An 18175-nucleotide genomic window follows, 5' to 3' on the forward strand; every position below is an offset into this window, starting at 1 on the left:
AACTATGACTCACCTTTTTCCAAGGTAGTTTGACTACCTCCAGGTAGTTTTAAGCTATCTTGGTGTTTTCAGCTGTAAAAAGTAAAGTAGCTATTCCTCTTCAAAGACTTTCCTCCCTGTCTAATTAGGAATAAATAGTAACTTCTCTTAGAAGCAAAATTTATTCAAAGACCCATGCTAACATTTTTAAATATCTGCTAGCCATAATAAAGAAATCAGTGTACTTTATGTTTTAGCTCCCACAATTTAGCCTAAATATTTGCCCTGGCATGCTTATACTGGTCCAAGCAAGCATTAGGTTATAGCGTATTCCTCTTCCTTATTTAAAAGTGTTCTTACCTTTCTCAGCATTCCATAAGTTACTTCCTTTGTTCTCCTCTATCTTTGCCTCTTTTAAAAAGTTCTAAGTTGCTAGCCAATCGAGACAAATACAGAATGTGAGGTCCCGTTCCAGCCAATGGAAACCGGACACAGCAGTAGGGAGGACGTGTCAGGAATGACCCCGTCTCCTTTGTTGGGTGTACTCTCCTGGCAAAACTGCTGGTGAGTGTACCCTTTCGGCAGGAAGTAAAAATGGCCTTACTAAATAATGTTCAAGTGCTAATTCCTTACAGCACTGGGGAACAAGCATTTCAAACACAGCTATCCTGGGAAACACTCCCCACTTGAATGAGGCCTGAAATTCCACCTTAGGAGTTCACTAGTGAATTTAGATTAAGGCTTGAATCCCAGATAACACATAGATATACCTAAGGACATTTAACCTTAGTGTGAATGGGTCATTTCTAGGGTGCAAACTGAACGGCTGGAGAAGGAAGCCTCTTAAGACACGGTAAAATGTCGTAGTCCTTACCTGCAGCCCTGTAGGAAGCTACAAAAGAGGAGGAATTCAAAGTCAACCTCACAGTTTCACCCAGAATTGGCCTTGGATAGCACAATTTTAAAATGTCTCAGTTTAACCTACCTCTTTAATGATTAAATTATGGTTTCCCTTCAAAAACTCCATCTAATTATTTGATCTCTGATTACAGAATCAACAGGCCACACTTCCCATGGCCTACTAAATTCAGATCAACAACAAAAGCAAAGTATCACATTACAGAGGATTTAGAAAACAGGAAAGTGGGGAAAGATCACCCGGAATCTCATGGTGCTCATGCAATGTTATTGCCATTTTGGTGTATCTTTCCAGTCTTGTTTCCTTTATTCTTGTTATTTTGGCTATACATAATGAATTTTTCAGATAGTTGAAACTTCCTACACATTAAATTTTGTGTCCTGCCTTTTTATTACTTATAAGCATTTTCCTCTGTTGCCACAGTGTCTTTCTTTAATAAAGATATATTGTGTTGCTGGATCATATTATCCATTATGTTTTGTTTTCGTTTTTGTTTTGAGACAGAGTAGTTCTCTATCACCCAGGCTAGAGTACAGTGGCGTGATCTCTGCCTCCCAGATTCAAGCGATTCTCCTGCCTCAGCCTCCTGAGTAGCTGGGATTACAGGTGCACACCACCATGCCGGGCTAATTTTTGTATTTTTAGTAGAGATGGCGTTTCACCACGTTGGCCAGGCTGGTCTTGAACTCCTTACCTCAAGTGATCCACCCACCTCGGCCTCCCAAAGTGCCCAGAGCCACCGTGCCCTGCTGATATTAGCCATTACTTTGAATGGCAAAAACCGCGATTACTTTTGCACCAATCTAATAATTTTCTTAACCATTTCCATATTGGTGGACATCCTTGTTGTTAATGAATCATGACATTCGAAGTTGCTTTCCAAAAATTATTATAATGTATAATTAGCAATGTATGAATTAATCTATTTTACTATATTTTTGCCCAAATTTGCAGAATATATATATTTTTTAATTTGCAAATTTAATAGACAGATTTAATGTACCTCATTTAATGTGCATTTCCCTGATTATGAAGGGCCTGGACACTTTTCTATGTTTATTATTTTATTTCCCCATTTGTGAATTAGCTTGTTCATCATCTCTTGGCTCATTTAGCCACTGAATGAATATCAATGGTTTTTACCTTTCTATACAAGCTCTTCAGATAATGAAATTATGAGCTTTTTGTCATATATCCTTCAAATAGTTGGTTTTAGTTCGTTTTATGTACAAAAGTTACCCAATTTTACAAAACTAAATGTCATTCTTCCTTTTTATTCTGATCTAAATTTAGAAAGTTAACCTCTAGCAATAGAATATTCAGTCTTTTTCTTAACAATATTCAATTCCTTATTTAAAATTTACTTTGGTTTTTAAGGTGTGGTAGGCTCAGTTTTTTCAGTATGTTTTCTTCTAAGAATGAAATTAGAACAGCAGCAGAGATCACCCTCTGAAGAAACAGCAGGCCAGGCATGGTGGCTCATGCCTGCAATCCCAACACTTTGGGAGGCCAAGGAGGGGGAATCACCTGAGGTCAGGAGTTCAAGACCAGCCTGGCCAACATGGTGAAATCCTGTCTCCATTAAAAATACAAAACTTAGCCTGGCATGGTGGCGCATGCCCGTAGTCCCAGCTACTCACTTGAACCAGGGAGGTGGAGGTTGCATTGAGCCGAGATTGTGCCACTGCACTCCGGCCTGGGTGACAAGACTCGGTCTCAAAAAAAGCAAAAAACGAAAAACAAACAAAAACCTCTGAATATGTGGCTGTATTCATTAATTAGTGGTCTAGATAGACCCAGAAAATTAAGTCTGATTTAAAGAACAACTCAGGGCAGGTCTTGCTCACCTGACCTTCTTCTGCAGTAATTGTGGCTCTCAGGAGTTACACATTGGGAGTTTACAGCACGCCTGAATTGCAGTAATTGTATATGAGACGCCAGGCACACCACTGCACTGAGCTAATTTGTATATTTTTAGTTTCTGTAGAGATGGGGGCCTCCCTATGTTGCTCAGGCTGGTAATGCTATTTATTTCTAATTTTTCTGATCAAGACAGAATTATGTATTTTATAATCTGCTTTTCTGTTTTCATCTAAGAATCCATGTCAACAGATCTACTTTATTACTTATAATGGCTGTTTAATATTCTACTTATGTATCCATCTCCAAATTTAGAAATATCCAGTGTCCAATGACCTAATGTTAGTTATTTCCAAATTTTCTTTTTTTTTAATTTTTTGTTTGTTTGTTTTTATTTTTGTTTTATTTATTTATCCTTGAGACGCAGTCTTGCTCTGTCGCCCAGGCTGGAGTGCAGTGGTGCAAGCTTGGCTCACTGCAACCTCCGCCTCCTGGGTTCAAACAATTCTCCTGCCTCAGCCGTTCAAACAATTCTCCCGCCTCAGCCTCCCTAGAAGCTGGGGTTACAGATGTGCACCACCACACCCGGCTAATTTTTGTAATTTTAGTAGAGATGGGATTTCACCTTGTTGGCCGGGCTGGTCCTGAACTCCTGACCTCAGGTGATCAGCCCGCCTCGGCCTCCCAAAGTGCTGGGATTACAGATGTGAGCCACCACGCTCGGCCCCAAATTTTCAATATAATTACAAATAAGGCTACAAGCATATTTCTCTCTCTAGGTGTGTGTGTGTGTGTATATATATATAATATATATACACACACACACACACACACACATATATACACACATTTATACATAATTGTTTCATGTATTCCTTAGAATAAATACAAATAATCTGCAAAGTTACACAGTTTACACATTTTTTTGGTTGTTTTGTTTTGTGAGACAGGGTCTCCCTCTGTCACTCAGGCTGCATTGCAGTGGGGTGATCTCGGCTCACTGCAACCTCAGCCTCCCAGGCGATCCTCTCACCTCAGCCTCCCAAGTCGCTAGGACTACGGGTATATGCCACCACACCCAGCTAATTTTTGTATTTTTAGTAGAGACAGGGTTTCACCATTTTGGCCAGGCTAGTCTTGAACTCCTGGCCTCAAGTGATACTTCTGCCTTGGCCTCGCAAAGTGCTGGGATTACAGGCATGAGCCACTGCACCTGGCCAATTTCCATTATATATTGTTGAAAAGGCAAAAGGCAGCATGTATTCTATAAATCCCATTTATATAAAATTTTATGCATATGTATATTTATTATTATTATTTGAGACAAAGTCTTGCCCTATTGCCCAGGCTGGAGGGCAGTGGCACAACCTCGGCTCACTGCAACCTCTGCCTCCTGGGTTCAAGTAATTCTCCTGCCTCAGCCTTCTGAGTAGCTGGGATTATAGGCAGCCGCCACCACACCTGGCTAATTTTTGTATTTTTAGTAGAGACGGGGGTTTTACCATGTTGGCCAGGCTGGTCTTGAACTCCTGACCTCAGGTGATCCACCTGCCTTAGCCTTCCAAAGTGCTGGGATTACAGGCTTGAGCCACCAATATACATTGTATCTGTATGTATATTTATGCGTGTCTTAGGATATCTATCTATCCTTCCTTCCTTCCTTCCTTCCTTCCTACCTTCCTTCCTTCCGTCCCTCTCTCCATCTCTCCCTCCCTCCTTCCTTCCTTCCCTCCCTCCCTCTCTCCATCTTTTTTTCCTTCCTTCCTCCCTCCCTCCCTCCCTTCCTTCCTTTTAGAGTCAGGGTCTCACTCTGTCACTTAGGCTGGAGTGCAGTGGCATGATCATAGCTCATTGTAAGCTCGAAATCCTGGGTTCAAGTGATCCTCCCACCTTGGCCTCCAGACTAGCATAGGACTGCAGGTGTGCACCACCATGCCCAGTTGATTTTTTTATTTTTTGTAGAGAAGGGTCTTGCCATGTTGCCCAGGTCTCAAACTCCTGGCCTCAAGTGATCCTTTGGCCTCAGCCTTCCAAAGTGCTGGTATTACAGGTGTGAGCCACTGCACCTGGCCCTTTCTTTCTTTTTTAAGTCAACTTTTTTTGTTTGTTTGAGATGGAGTTTCGCTCTTATTGCCCAGGCTGGAGTGCAGTGGCGTGATCTCAGCTCACTGAAACCTCCACCTCCCAGGTTCAAGCAATTCTCCTGCCTCAGCCTCCCAAGTAGCTGGGATTACAGGTGTGCGCCACCATGCCCAGCTAATTTTTAGTAGAGACGGGGTTTCACCATGTTGGTCAGGCTGGTCTTGAACTCCTGACTTCGTGATCCACCTGCCTTGGCCTCCCAAAATGCTGGGATTACAGGCGTCAGCCACCATGCCTGGCCTCCATATTGTATTCTTTGGAAGCAAGTTAGTAAGTCCAGCCCACACTAAGGTGGAGAGGAATTAATCTTCACTTCCTAGTGAAGGTTTTATATATATATATATAAAATTTGGAATTCTTCTGTAAGGAAGATTTGTTCCTTCTCTATGTATTTATTCAATTATTTATTTATATCAGTATGAACATATGTATACTTAGTTGATACTTTTGGTTATAATCCAGTGCTATCTTATTTTGCTGCTCAAATATTTCCAGCTTTGGCCATTGGGAGCTCTCTCAGGTTGGCTTCTCTGTTCCTTTAACTGTTTTCATTCTTTTTTTTTTTTTTTGCTACTTTCTATATTCTGGTATATTGCTTGAATTTTCTACATTAGCATGATTAGAAAATCTTAATGACTAGAAAATTAGAGGAACACAGATGCATATATGGTTATTTTCACCTTAATATTGTGGAAAAAAGATCTGGCAACTACTTTGATGGTTTACCAACTGATTTCTGCTTGTTTCTCAACTGCCTTGCAAGACAAGTAAGACAGCAAAGAATTACTTCTCACAGAAATTAAACTTCAGTAGAATCTGTGAGTAGTAGGTAAAATGATAGCAATTGGAATAAACTTCAATCGTTTTCAAGTGTTGTGCCTGTTAGGTTCAGTTAAAAAAAATTTCCAGGCCTAGCACGGTGGCTCACACCTGGAATCATACCACTTTGGGAGGCCGAGGCGGGCAGATCACTTGAGGTCAGGAGTTCAAAACCGGCCAAGCCAGTTGTACTAAAAATACAAAAAAATTAGCCGGGCATGGTGGCAGACACCTGTAATCCCAGCTACTCTGGAAGCTGAGGCAAGAGAATCGCTTGAACCTGGGAGGCAGAGGTTGCAGTGGGCTGAGATCGTGCCATTGCACTCCAGCCTGGGTGACAGAGTGAGACTCCATCTCAAAAAAAAAAACAAAAAACAAAACAAACACAAACTTCCAGGGGAGGAGTTTGCATTAAATCATTCAGTAACACCAATTGCACACCTTTGTAGTAAGCACTGGGAAAGTGGGGAAAAAAAAGAGCTTGGTAGGCTGGGATAGGGGCATGAGTTAGGAGGTAAGATGATGGTGTGGCAGGACGAGCCGCAGACAAAACCTCTCAGACGCCGAGTTGTAGAAGGAAGGGCTTTATTCAGCTGGGAGCATTGGCAAGCCACTGCCTTAAAATCCAAGCTCCCTGAGTGCACAATTTCTGTCCCTTTTAAGGGCTCACAACACTAAAGATTTCACATGAAAGGGTCATGACTGATTTGAGCAAGCAAGGGGTATGTGACAGGGGCGGCATGCACCGGTGGTCAGAGAGAAACGTAACAGGGCAGGGAGTTTCACAATGTTCTTCTCTACAATGTCTGGAATCAATGAATAACATCGGTTTCTAGGTTATGAGTTGATTTTTAACTACTGGGTTTAGGCCAGGCAGGCCCAGGCCTGGTTTTGGGCCTGGCGCCGGACTGCCTGTCTTTGATTTCACTTCCCTTTTTTTTTTCTTAAAACAGGTACTGAGTATAAAACAATATAAAACAATATAAGAGGGTCTCTCTCTTCCCTCAATGGCAAGTATGCTTTTGAGTAATGAACTTCTGTACCATACCAATTACCCAGGGGAGTGGTAGATCTTAAAGACAAAGATTAATTGATTGATTTTGTTTTCTTCTCAAATTCCTTTTGCCAAAAGACAGAGATAATAAAACAATATTTATATTTGAGACGTGGTGATGGTTGTGGTCAAAACGACCAGCTGAAAGACATAATGTCCAAGCAAGGTGAGGGAAAGCTCTGCGGGTGGGGTGTAATAACCGTAACAGCAAACACACACTATGAACCAGGCACTATTTATCAACAGTTTATCAACATATTAAAAGCTTATTGCAGCCGGGCGTGGTGGCTCATGCCTGTAATCCCAGCACTTTGGGAGGCTTAGGTGGGCAGTCACCTGAGGTCAGGAGTTCGAGACCAGACTGGCCAACATGGTGAATTAGCGGGGCATGGTGATGTGCCCCTGTAATCTCAGCTACGACGGAGGCTGAGGCGGGAGAATCACTTGAACCCAGGAGGCGGAGGTTCGTTGCAATGAGCCGAGATCGCGCCATTGTGCTCCAGCTTGGGCGACAGAGTGAGATTGTCTCAAAAAAAACAAAAAACAGTCTGGGAGCGGTGGCTCACGCCTGTCATCCCAGCACTTTGGGAGGCCGACGCGGGCGGATCATCTGAAATAGGGAATTTGAGACCAGTCTGACCAACATGGAAAAACCCTGTCTCTACTAAAAATACAAAATTAGCCAGGTGTGGTGGCACATGCCTGTAATCCCAGCTACTGGGGAGGCAGAGGCTGCGGTGAGCCGAGATCGCGCCATTGCACTCCAGCCTGGGCAACAAGGGCGAAACTCCGTCTCAAAAACAAATAGAAACAAAAACAAAACAAAAACCTTATTACAATCCTATGAACTAGCTACTGTCATTACTATAATGTAGATGAACAAACTGGGACATGGACAGTTGACAAAACATCTCCAACCACACACTAGGAATGAGCTGGGATAGGAAACCAGGCACTCTGGCTCTATTACTCCTAATGCCATACACGCGAGCTGACTTAGGAGAAAACAGAAAGTACCGTTCGCACAATACTAACTGGTTCTACGGCCATTGTTCCCTTGCATTTCTTTTTTCCTTCTTGTTAGGAACACGTATCTTTGAAGGAGGTATCATTTCTCCCACAATTCTCCATTTAACGTTTCCTCCAGTGTTAAGCACCACCAAGGCCACTCATAGGCCCAGAGGAGAAGTAATTTGCTTCCTAGAAATCCTCACTGTATGCAGATTCCCTCCCAGAGGAGCCATCAGTTCTCATGGGTGGCACTTTTTCTCCAGCTGATTACACTTTTTTCTGTACCAGTTAATTTTTCCAACTTCTAATTGAATAAAGGCAGTTTTCTTAAAAAAAAAAAAAAAAAAAAAACGAAAAACGGAAAGGAAGGAAGGGGAAAGAAAGGAAGGAAGAAATGAAGAAAGGAAGGAAGGAAAGAAACGAGAGGGACAGAAAGAGAAAAAGCAAAGAGAGAAAGAAAGAAAGGAAAGGAAAGGAAAGTAAGAAATGGAAGGGACCTGCAGAAATGATTCACCACGCACGGCTGACCCTGGGAGGAGCCACAGGTTGAACCAGCGCCTCCCAGGATGGATGCCCGCCGCGGACACCGCAGACAGTCCCACCCCCGGTGGCGACAGCAACTCTTCTGAATTCCGGAAAGAGCCTTTTCCAGGGGGACCGGAAGCCCGGCGGGGACCGTAGCGGGGACGGACTGACCTACCGACCTTTCTTCCGGGTCCAGAAGGTGATCTCTGCCCGTGTTCAAAATCCAAGAGCCCGGGGCTGTAGGTAGGAGTTAAGTGGGTAGGGTCCCTTAACCAGGGTTGTCCGGTACAGGTGGTGTGTGTTGTTTCGCCTAACGTGTCAGTGGCACAAATCACTCGAACTTCATAAACATTGTGCCTTCGGAAGCCTTTCCAAGATGCATTTAATCCCTGCGTGAGCCCATGTTAGGCATTCACAAAGGCATGTGCGCTGTTCTCTCGGAAGCGGCCGGCCGGCTTCCCCTCCTCGCGCGCGGCTGTGGGTGCAGGTCCTCACGTCCCAGCCTCCCATGGGCCCAAGGCCTTCTGGGCTCCAATTTGAGGCGAAGCCACCCCAGATCCGTAATTTTCTGCAGTGATTTATTTTTACGTTTCAGGTAAGTTCCAAAGCTTCCAGCTCACATTCAGACATTTTCACTAACGCAACTACGTATTGCAACATACTTTTTTCAGATTCCTTGACAAGGATATCCTAGCAGCGAAACAACACCGTACTGGGAGTCAGAACGTCTGGGTTCTAGTCTTGTTTGTTTTTTTTTTTTTTTTTTTTTTTTTGAGACGGAGTCTTGCTCTGTCCCCCAGGCTGGAGTGCAGTGGCGCAATCTCGGCTCACTGCAAGCTCCGCCTCCCGGGTTCACGCCATTCTCCTGCCTCAGCCTCCTGAGTAGCTGGGACTACAGGCGCCCGCCAACACGCCCGGCTAATTTTTTGTATTTTTAGTAGAGACGGGGTTTCACCGTGTTAGCCAGGATGGTCTCGATCTCCTGACCTCGTGATCCGCCCGCCTCGGCCTCCCAAAGTGCTGGGATTACAGGCTTGAGCCACCGCGCCCGGCCGGGTTCTAGTCTTGACTGCCATTAACTACCGGTATGACATTGGAGAAGCTTTTTTGACCCTTCTGGATTTCCGTTTCCTTTTCTGTAAAATGAGGAGCTTGGAATAAGTGACAAGTTTCCTTCCAGTTTTGACATTTGGGTTATTGCCTCCAATGTGTCTTTCCAGTTCCTGCCTCAGTTACATATCTGTGCTTTGGTTAATATCTTGTAGGGTCCTTCCTCCCGTTCCATTAATCTGTGCTCTTCTCAAATCTGGTTTCATACTCATTTAAAAATTATTTTCTCAAGGAATCCTGTGTTTCCCGAGCACTCCACTTGGTCGAGGGGCACAAACGTAAATAAGATTTTTTCTATGTGCCATTCTTAAAAGTATTTAATGTGTGTAAATGCTATTGAATGAATTTCCAAATCTTTTTTTTTTTTTTCTCTAGACAGAATCTCACTGTCGCCCAGGCTGGAGTGCAGTGGCGTGATCTCGGCTCACTGCAGTCTCTGCCTCCTGGGTTCAAGCGATTCTCCTGCCTCAGCCTCCCAAGTCGCTGGGATTACAGGCGCCCGCCACCATGCCTGGCTAATTTTTGTACTTTTGGAGAGGGGGGGTTTCACCATGTTGGCCAGGCTGGTCTCGAACTCCTGACCTCAAGTGATCCGCCCGCCTCGGCCTCCCAAAGTGCTAGGATTACAGGCATGAGCCACCACGCCCGGCCTGAATTTCTAAATCTTAATGTGTTTATTTCGTTGGTATTAAGTCAGATTTTTCCTTGATCTTTACTTGAATAAGCCTTTTAAGGTAAAATGCTTGCTCGATTACACACACATACACAACCTCATAATTGTCCGAAGGTAAACAAGTTAATGACTTGTGAATATTTTTAACTTATAAGCAATGAATCCTCAAAGCTTGTAAGCCAGTACCAAAACATGTGATACGGTTTTAAAATAGCTGATGATAAGGTATATACGTCATCTCATTTTCTCCTCATAGTCTTGTAATAGGAAGGACAGATATTCAAACACTTATTTATTTATTTATTTTTAACAGAGATCTGGAAAATGAGGCCCAAAGGAAACAAGTGACTTGCTGATTCCAGATAACACTTACTGTCAGAGTGAGTGTCCACCTAAGGTTCCTTTGTTGCCTAATAAGATACTGTCTTCACTATACTGTACTTGTTTCCGTTATCATTTCTTTTCTTTCTTTTAAAAAATACTCAGTATAGGCCAGGCGCGGTGGCTCATGCCTGTAATCCCAGCACTTTGGGAGGCCAAGGCGGATAGATCACCTGAGGTCAGGAGTTCAAGACCAGCCTGACCAACATGGTGAAACCCCGTCTCTACTGAAAATACAAAAAAATTAGCTGGGTGTGCTGGCAGGCATCTGTAATCCCACCGAGTTGGGAGGCTGAGGCAGGAGAATCCCCTGAACCCAGGAGGCGGAGGTTGTAGTGAGCCGAGATCACACCATTGCACTCCAGCCTGAGCGATGAGCAAAACTCCATCTCAAAAAAAAAAAAAAAAAATTAAGTGTATTCTATTTACCATGTCAGAACCATAAATTTACTATGTCAGAACCATAAAATACACTTTGGGAAGATTGGTTGAAATGTAGCAGGCTAGGTGTGGTGGCTCACGCCTGTAATCCCAGCGCTTTGGCAGGCTGAGGCAGGTGGATCACCTGAGGTCAGGAGTTTGCGACTAGCCTGGCCAACGTAGTAAAACCCGGTGTCTACTAAAAATACAAAAATTAGCCCGACACGGTGGCACACACCTGTAGTTCAAGCTACTTGGGAGGCTAAGGCTGGAGAATTGCTTGAACCCAGGAGGCAGAGGTTGCAGTGGGCTGAGATCGCACCACTGAACTCCAGCCTGGGCGACAGAGCGAGACTCCATCTCAAAAAAAAAAAAAAAAGAGAAAGAAATGTAACATTTAATGGCTGGTTATCTAGCAAAGATCACCCATCCAGAGCCTGAATTTCTTTGGTCACATCAAATAACTATTATCATTTGTGAACAATTTTAAAGAATATCTAGTAGAAAATATCTAGTAGAAAATATATATGTTGTATATAAATATAAAATATAAGCATATTGTAGAAATGCCATATTATGAGAGAAATCACTTAAAAATTTTTTTTTTTTTTTTTTTTTTTTTTTTTTTTTTTTTTTTTTGAGACAGAGTCTCGCTCTGTCTCCCAGGCTGGAATGCAGTGGCGTGATCTCGGCTCACTGCAACCTCTGTCTCCCGGGTTCAAGCAATTCTCCTGCCTCAGCCTCCCAAGTAGCTGGGACTACAGGCATGTGCCACCACGCCCAGGTAATTTTTTTGTGTTTTTAGTAGAGATGGGGTTTCACCATGTCGGTCAGGCTGGCATCGAACTCCTGACCTCAAATATCTGCCTGCCTTGGCCTCCCACAGTGCTGAGATTACAGGCATGAGCCACTGCACCTGGCCAAAAATTTTAAGACTTTGTAAAAGTTTATAATTTGTTCCAGATAGCTTTATTGGTTTCTTTAGACAGTGTCACTGTCACCCAGGCTGGAGTTAAGGTAAACACATTGAAATAGTTCATAATTTCCATTCTTTTTTTTTTTTTGTAATGCTGAAGAATATATGTGTCTCTCAGTATCTATGGGGCATTGGTTCCAGGACCCCTGCCGCTGCATACCAAAATCTACAGATGTCCAAGTTCCTTATATAAAATGGTGTATATTTACATGTAACCTAAGTACATACCGTTGTATACTTTATATCATCTCTAGATTACTTATGATACCTAATACAAAGCAAATGCTATGTAAACAGTATACTTTAGGGAATAATGACAAGGAAAAAAGTGTACATATTCAGTAGAGACAGAACCATCTTTTTAAAAAATTAAAAAAATTTTCGATCCACAATTGTTTGAATCCACAAATGTGGAACACATGGATACAAAGGGCTGATTAGTAATGTTTAATGATATTAAACAATATTCACAATATATTCTTTAGTGTAAAAAGTTGTAAAACAAAATTAATATGACCTTATTTTGTGAGTAAAATAGATAAAAGCACAAAGAAAATAGTTGAAGATATATTAAAATATTAACTAAAGTTACTTTTGAGTAGTGAGTGAAAGAAAATCTGTACTGAAGAGTCTAAAAAGCTATACCCACTACTTGGAAATGTACTCTCCATTGAAAAGCAAACAGACAAACAAAAAAAAATCTTAAAATGACTTCACAATTTATAGAAATAATTTTGCATATTATTGCAATGAAAACGCGACCCTAGGTTTTAATCAGTCATCGTATGTAGTGTCTGGTGTGCCTGAGATTCATTGTATTGGCAAGCTTGCTTTAACGACAATGAACTGTTTGTGGAATGGATCCTAGCTTATTAAACTTCGAATCAACAATATCAAGCAGAAAGCCTGGCATATGGTACTTAGGAAATGTTTCCTAAGAAGAAAACATGTTCTTCATTTTTTTTTTTTTTCGAGACAGAGTTTTGTTCTTGTCGCCTAGGCTGGAGTGTAATGGCATGATCTCGGCTCACTGCAACCTCCACCTCCCGGGTTCAAGTGATTCTCCTGCCTCAGCCTTCTGGGTAGCTGGGATTGCAGGCACCCGCCACCATGCCTGGCTGATTTTTATATTTTTAGTAGAGACAGGGTTTCACCACGTTGGCCAGGCTAGTCTCGAACTCCTGACCTGAGGTGATCCGCCCACCTCAGCCTCCCAAAGTGGTGGGATTACAGGCATGAGCCTCCACACCTGGCCGGAAAACATGTTCTTTTTACATTGTTTTTGTCATTCCTGCCCTTAAAAACTGAAAAGCAAAGCCATAGAAATGCAGTCTTGAGAGCAGAGGCAATAGAGGCCACTGGGAGGAAAAGAACTATATTACTAATGAGTTCTGTTACAGTTTTCTCTCAAAAAAACTCTTCTTTCATTCTAAGAATAATACTCAAAATGCATTATTCAATAAATATTGAGTATCTTCTTCCTACTATAAAGCATCTTTTTTTAGGGGGTGAGATGGGAAGATGGAAAAGTGTTAAGAGTTGAAAGACAATTCCAACTAGAGGAAGTGTGTGCAAAGTTTCAGAGATGAGATGAGAAACCATCAGAGATGACAGGTGGATTACAGTAACAAAAGCTTGAGAGGTAGGAGTGTAGAGACTCTAAGAGTGTAAGAAATAAAGTAAGGCTGGGCATGATGGCTCATGCCTGTAACCTCAGCACTTTGGGAGGCCAAGGTGGATCACTGGATCCCAGGAGTTTGAGACTAGCCTAGACAACGTGGTGAAACACCATCTCTACCAAAAAAAACAAACAAAAAATTATCTGGGCATAGTGGTGCGCACCTCTAGTACCAGCTATTAGGGAGGCTGAGGTGAGAGCATCACCTTAGCCTGGGAGGTCGAGGCTGCAATGAGCTGTGACCACACCACTGCATTCCAGCCTCCAGCCTGGATGATAGAGTGAGACCCGGTTTCAAAAAAGAAGTTTCAGGGTGTTTAACAGAAATGTTATCATTTGGAATTTGCACTTTAGAAACATTACTCTAGTTGTGATTTGGTTAGTTGATATTTCAAGAGTGAAAAAAGAGCCTTTTACAAGTTGTTCAATTCTATCATAGCAGTAACATTAACAGTAATAATAATAGCTAGTATCTAGAGAGTACTTGGTATGGAATCCCATCTCTTGATGAGACTGAGATTTTTCAGGGGAGAAACCCAGTTTTACTCATCGTTGTAAGTCTAGTGAGCTAAGTGTAGCCCAGTGCTATGCATATAGTAAATATCCAATTAATATTTGCTAACTTGATTTGAATATTATTTTAAAACCTTTTTTTTTTCCAGGAGAAACATGAACCAGAAGCTACTGAAGTTGGAGAACTTGCTACGATTTCACACTATTTATAGGCAACTGCACAGTCTGTGTCAAAGAAGAGCATTAAGACAGTGGAGGCATGGGTTTTCATCTGCTTACCCTGTGCGGACAGCTCAACTGTATGCCTGGCCCTGGCCAACAGATGTGCTCACTGGGGCTGCTTTATCTCAGTATAGGCTTCTAGTAACAAAAAAGGTAGTTAGAGATTTCTTTTTTTTTTTTTTTTTTTTGAGGCGGAGTCTCACCCTGTCACCCAGGCTGGAGTGCAGTGGCGCGATCTCAGCTCACTACAAACTGCGCCTCTTGAGTTTAAGTAATTCTCCTGCCTCAGCCTCCTGAGTAGCTGGGGTTACAGGCATTAGCCACCGCACCCGGTATAGTTACAGATTTCTGTAAGTTAGTGTATTACTTGGTCTAAAATGAAAGTGCCTAGAACCATGAGTAGAAATCCATTTTGAGTATTTTATCATTTACAGAATATTTATTATTTAATGCTCTACTCCAAGCAATAGAGCTTTGTGAGAAAGGGAAGTTCTGGTTAATTGTGTGGTGCTGATGAATTTGGTTCCTTGGAAATCAGTGTAAAACAGTGAATTAAGGATGCAGGATTTTAATTTTAGCTTAAGGTTTAACTGCTTATGGGAGTGTTTGTTGGTGGAAATAGTAGCTATGGCCGGATGCGGTGGCTCACGCCTGTAATCCCAGCACTTTAGGAGGCCAAGGCGGGCGGATCACAAGGTCAAGAGATGGAGACCATCCTGGCCAACATGGTGAAACCCCATCGCTACTAAAAATACAAAAATTAGGCCAGGCGTGGTGGCTCATGCCTGTAAATCACAGCTCTTTGGGAGGCTTAGGCAGGCAGATCACAAGGTCAAGAGTTCAAGACTAGCCTGGCCAACATGGTGAAACCCCGTTTCTACTGAAAATACAAAAATTAGCCGGGCATGGTGGCACATGCCTGTAGTCCCAGCTACTCAGGAGGCTGAGGCAGGAGAATTGCTTGAACCTAGGAGGTGGAGGTTGCAGTGAGCTCAGATTGTGCCACTGCACTCCAGCCTGGGCAACAGAGTTTGACTGTCTCAAAAAAAAAAAAAAAAAAAAGAAAAAAATTAGCTGGGCCTGGTGGTGCACACCTGTAATCCCAGCTACTGGGGAGGCTGAGGCAGGAGAATGGCTTGAACCCAGGAGGCAGAGGTTGCAGTGAGCTGAGATCGTGCAGCTGCACTCCAGCCTGGGTGACAGAGCAAGACTCTGTCTCAAAAAAAAAAAAGAAAGAAATAGTAGCTATGATTGTGGTAGATATTTGAGAATAAATCTAAATTGTCACTTAAGTTTTTTCTTCTTTTTTGTTTATATGTTCTGATTTTTTTAATAGGAAGAAAGACCATGGAAATCTCAGTTATCTTCAACAAAATCTAAAAAGGTGGTAGAAGTATGGATTGGAATGACTATTGAGGAACTGGCCAGGGCAATGGAAAAGAACACAGGTGAGTCAGATATTTTTACAAAGCAAAATATGGGAATGTTGGAAGACCGGGCATTTTATTTGCAATGAGATTAAGGCGTTGAAAGATTAAAAACTAGACTGGCACTTAAAAAATATATTAAGTCATTATAATAGTCTTCACTTTAAGTCATAATCCCTAGTTAGTTTCTTGACTCTGCCAAATGTACTTCTCCAAGATTTTGCTTTTAATTAAAGTGGAAAAGATTTTCTTACATGAATTAAGTTTTCTTTCTCAGAAGTTTTGTGGGCTATTAGAAGAAATCCAAAGAATGTTTTTAGACTGAGGGGCTATACTTACATACTTTCTCTTTTTGTTTTTCTATAATTTTCTTTTTTCTTTCTTTTTTTTTTAGTTTTTTTTTTGAGACAGGGTCTTGCTTTGTCCAGTGTAGTGGCACGATCATGGCTCACTGCAGCCTTGGCTCAAAACAATCGTTCAGCCTCAGCCTCCTGAGTAGCTGGGTCTACAGGCATGTGCCACTATGCCCAGCTAATTTTTTATTTTTTGTAGAGACAGAGCCTCACTATGTTGTCTAGGCTGGTCTTGAACTCCTGGGTGCAAGTAATCCTTCTGCCTCAACCTCCCAAAGTCCTGGGATTATAGATATGAGCCACCATGCCTGGCCCTATAATTTTCTGATTTCCTTTTTTTCACTCTTTTTATTATTATTTTTTGAGATGGAGTTTCACTCTTGTCGCCCAGGCTGGAGTGCAGTGGCACGATCTCGGCTCCCTGCAACCTCCGCCTCCCAGGTTCAAGTGATTCTCCTGCCTCAGCCTCTTGAGGAGTTGGGATTACAGGTGTGAGCCACCATGCCTGGCCTGTTTGGCATTTTTAATAATTTTGCAGATGGATTATTCAGTCATTTTATAGCTAGAAAACTTTGAAAATAAATGAATATGGCTATGTCATTCAGAATTTTTCTAAGGAAAATTGTATTGGTGTGGTTTTATAAGTAGTATTGATAATAGGCTTGATTTTTAAAACTTTTTTTCTGAGGCAGAGTCTTGCTCTGTCACCCAGGCTGGAGTGCAGTGGCAGGATCCTGGCTCACTGCAACTCCTGCCTGCCCGGTTCAAGCAATTCTTGTGCCTCAGCCTCCTAAGTAGCTAGGATTACAGGCATATGCCATCACACCCAGCTAATATTCGTATTTTTAGTAGAGACAGAGTTTCACTATGTGGGCCAGGCTGGTGTCGAACTCCTGACCTCAAGTGATCTGCACACCTTAGCCTTCCAAATGCTAGGATTATAGGTGTTAGCCACTGCACCTGGCAAAACTTTTTATTATTAGCAATTATCAGACAAATATGGTAGCAGAAAGAATGGAATAAGCTTAAATGTATGCATAAGTCAGTGACAATAGATATTTTATTTTATCCATAAATACTTCAGTATGTATCTCTAAAAGATGAGTACTCCTTTTTTTTTTTAAACATGACCCCCTACCCCTATACACAGAGGAACCCATAACCATGATTCTTTAGTATGACTAATAAATAGAATGATTAAAATACAAATTTAGTCTCATGGAGCAGTACTCTAAAACCCAAACTGATTATCTATGATGAAAATAAATGTGTCTATTTGAAGCTTATTTCATATTCAAATCTCTTCTGAATTAAAGATAGTTTTCATGAGGTAATTATTTTTAACTACTGTATACATTAGTGATATGAGTGCATTTATTCCCTCTTCTGGGTCAGTTAAGTAGCTTGATGTAATATTTCTTGTTGCAATATGTTGGACACTTTTCTACATATAAATATTTATTTAAGTCTTGGATAAAAATAAAATAGTATGTTTTTGTTTTTTTGTTTTTTTTTTTTGAGACGGAGTCTCGCTCTGTCCCCTAGGCTGGAGTGCAGTGGCGCGATCTCGGCTCACTGCAACCTCTGCCTCCCGGGTTCACGCCATTCTCCTGCCTCAGCCTCTCCGAGTAGCTGGGACTACAGGCGCCCGCCACCACGCCCGGCTAATTTTTTGTATTTTTAGTAGAGACGGGGTTTCACCATGGTCTCGATCTCCTGACCTCGTGATCCACCCGCCTCGGCCTCCCAAAGTGCTGGGATTACAAGCGTGAGCCACCGCGCCCGGCCAAAATAGTATGTTAATACCATATGCATTTAACACAGAGGGGAAACGATTATCTCTCTATGTAAGCTACCTCTCAAAAGTTCGGTATAATGTATTGGAAAACTAGAGTATTAGGTATTTTTAGCATTATTTGAAATAGAATTGTACTCATAATTTCTTTTTTTTTTGAACAGAGTTTCACTCTTGTTGCGCAGGCTGGAGTGCAATGGCGTGATCATAGCTCACTGCAACCTCCATCTCTCAGGTTCAAGCAATTCTGCCTCAGCCTCGCGAGTAGCTGGGATTACAGGTGCCTAACATGCCTGGCTAATTTTTTTTTTTTTTTGA

The 18175-nt window shown here is 42.1% G+C and overlaps 1 protein-coding gene across 9 annotated transcripts in view; it reads left to right on the forward strand.

Moving 5' to 3' along the window:
• Positions 1 to 6671: 6671 nt before the first annotated feature.
• Positions 6672 to 18175, forward strand: part of MTIF2 (mitochondrial translational initiation factor 2) — a 35244-nt gene continuing 23740 nt past the window's right edge. Inside the window, exons 1-5 of one of the 9 annotated variants that reach the window (XM_063618015.1) lie at positions 8446 to 8552; positions 10406 to 10472; positions 11540 to 11677; positions 14210 to 14435; positions 15619 to 15730. In XM_063618015.1, the coding sequence (XP_063474085.1) occupies positions 14217 to 14435; positions 15619 to 15730 (331 nt within the window). In that variant the 5' untranslated portion in view covers positions 8446 to 8552; positions 10406 to 10472; positions 11540 to 11677; positions 14210 to 14216. Of the gene's footprint in view, positions 8905 to 9358; positions 9395 to 10405; positions 10473 to 11539; positions 11678 to 14209; positions 14436 to 15618; positions 15731 to 18175 lie in introns of those variants that run through there. The other 8 variants (XM_055240592.2, XM_063618016.1, XM_063618014.1 and 5 more) reach the window with 8 other exon arrangements.

Source organism: Symphalangus syndactylus, chromosome 14, assembly GCF_028878055.3.
Source record: "Symphalangus syndactylus isolate Jambi chromosome 14, NHGRI_mSymSyn1-v2.1_pri, whole genome shotgun sequence".
Classification (NCBI taxonomy): domain Eukaryota; kingdom Metazoa; phylum Chordata; class Mammalia; order Primates; family Hylobatidae; genus Symphalangus; species Symphalangus syndactylus.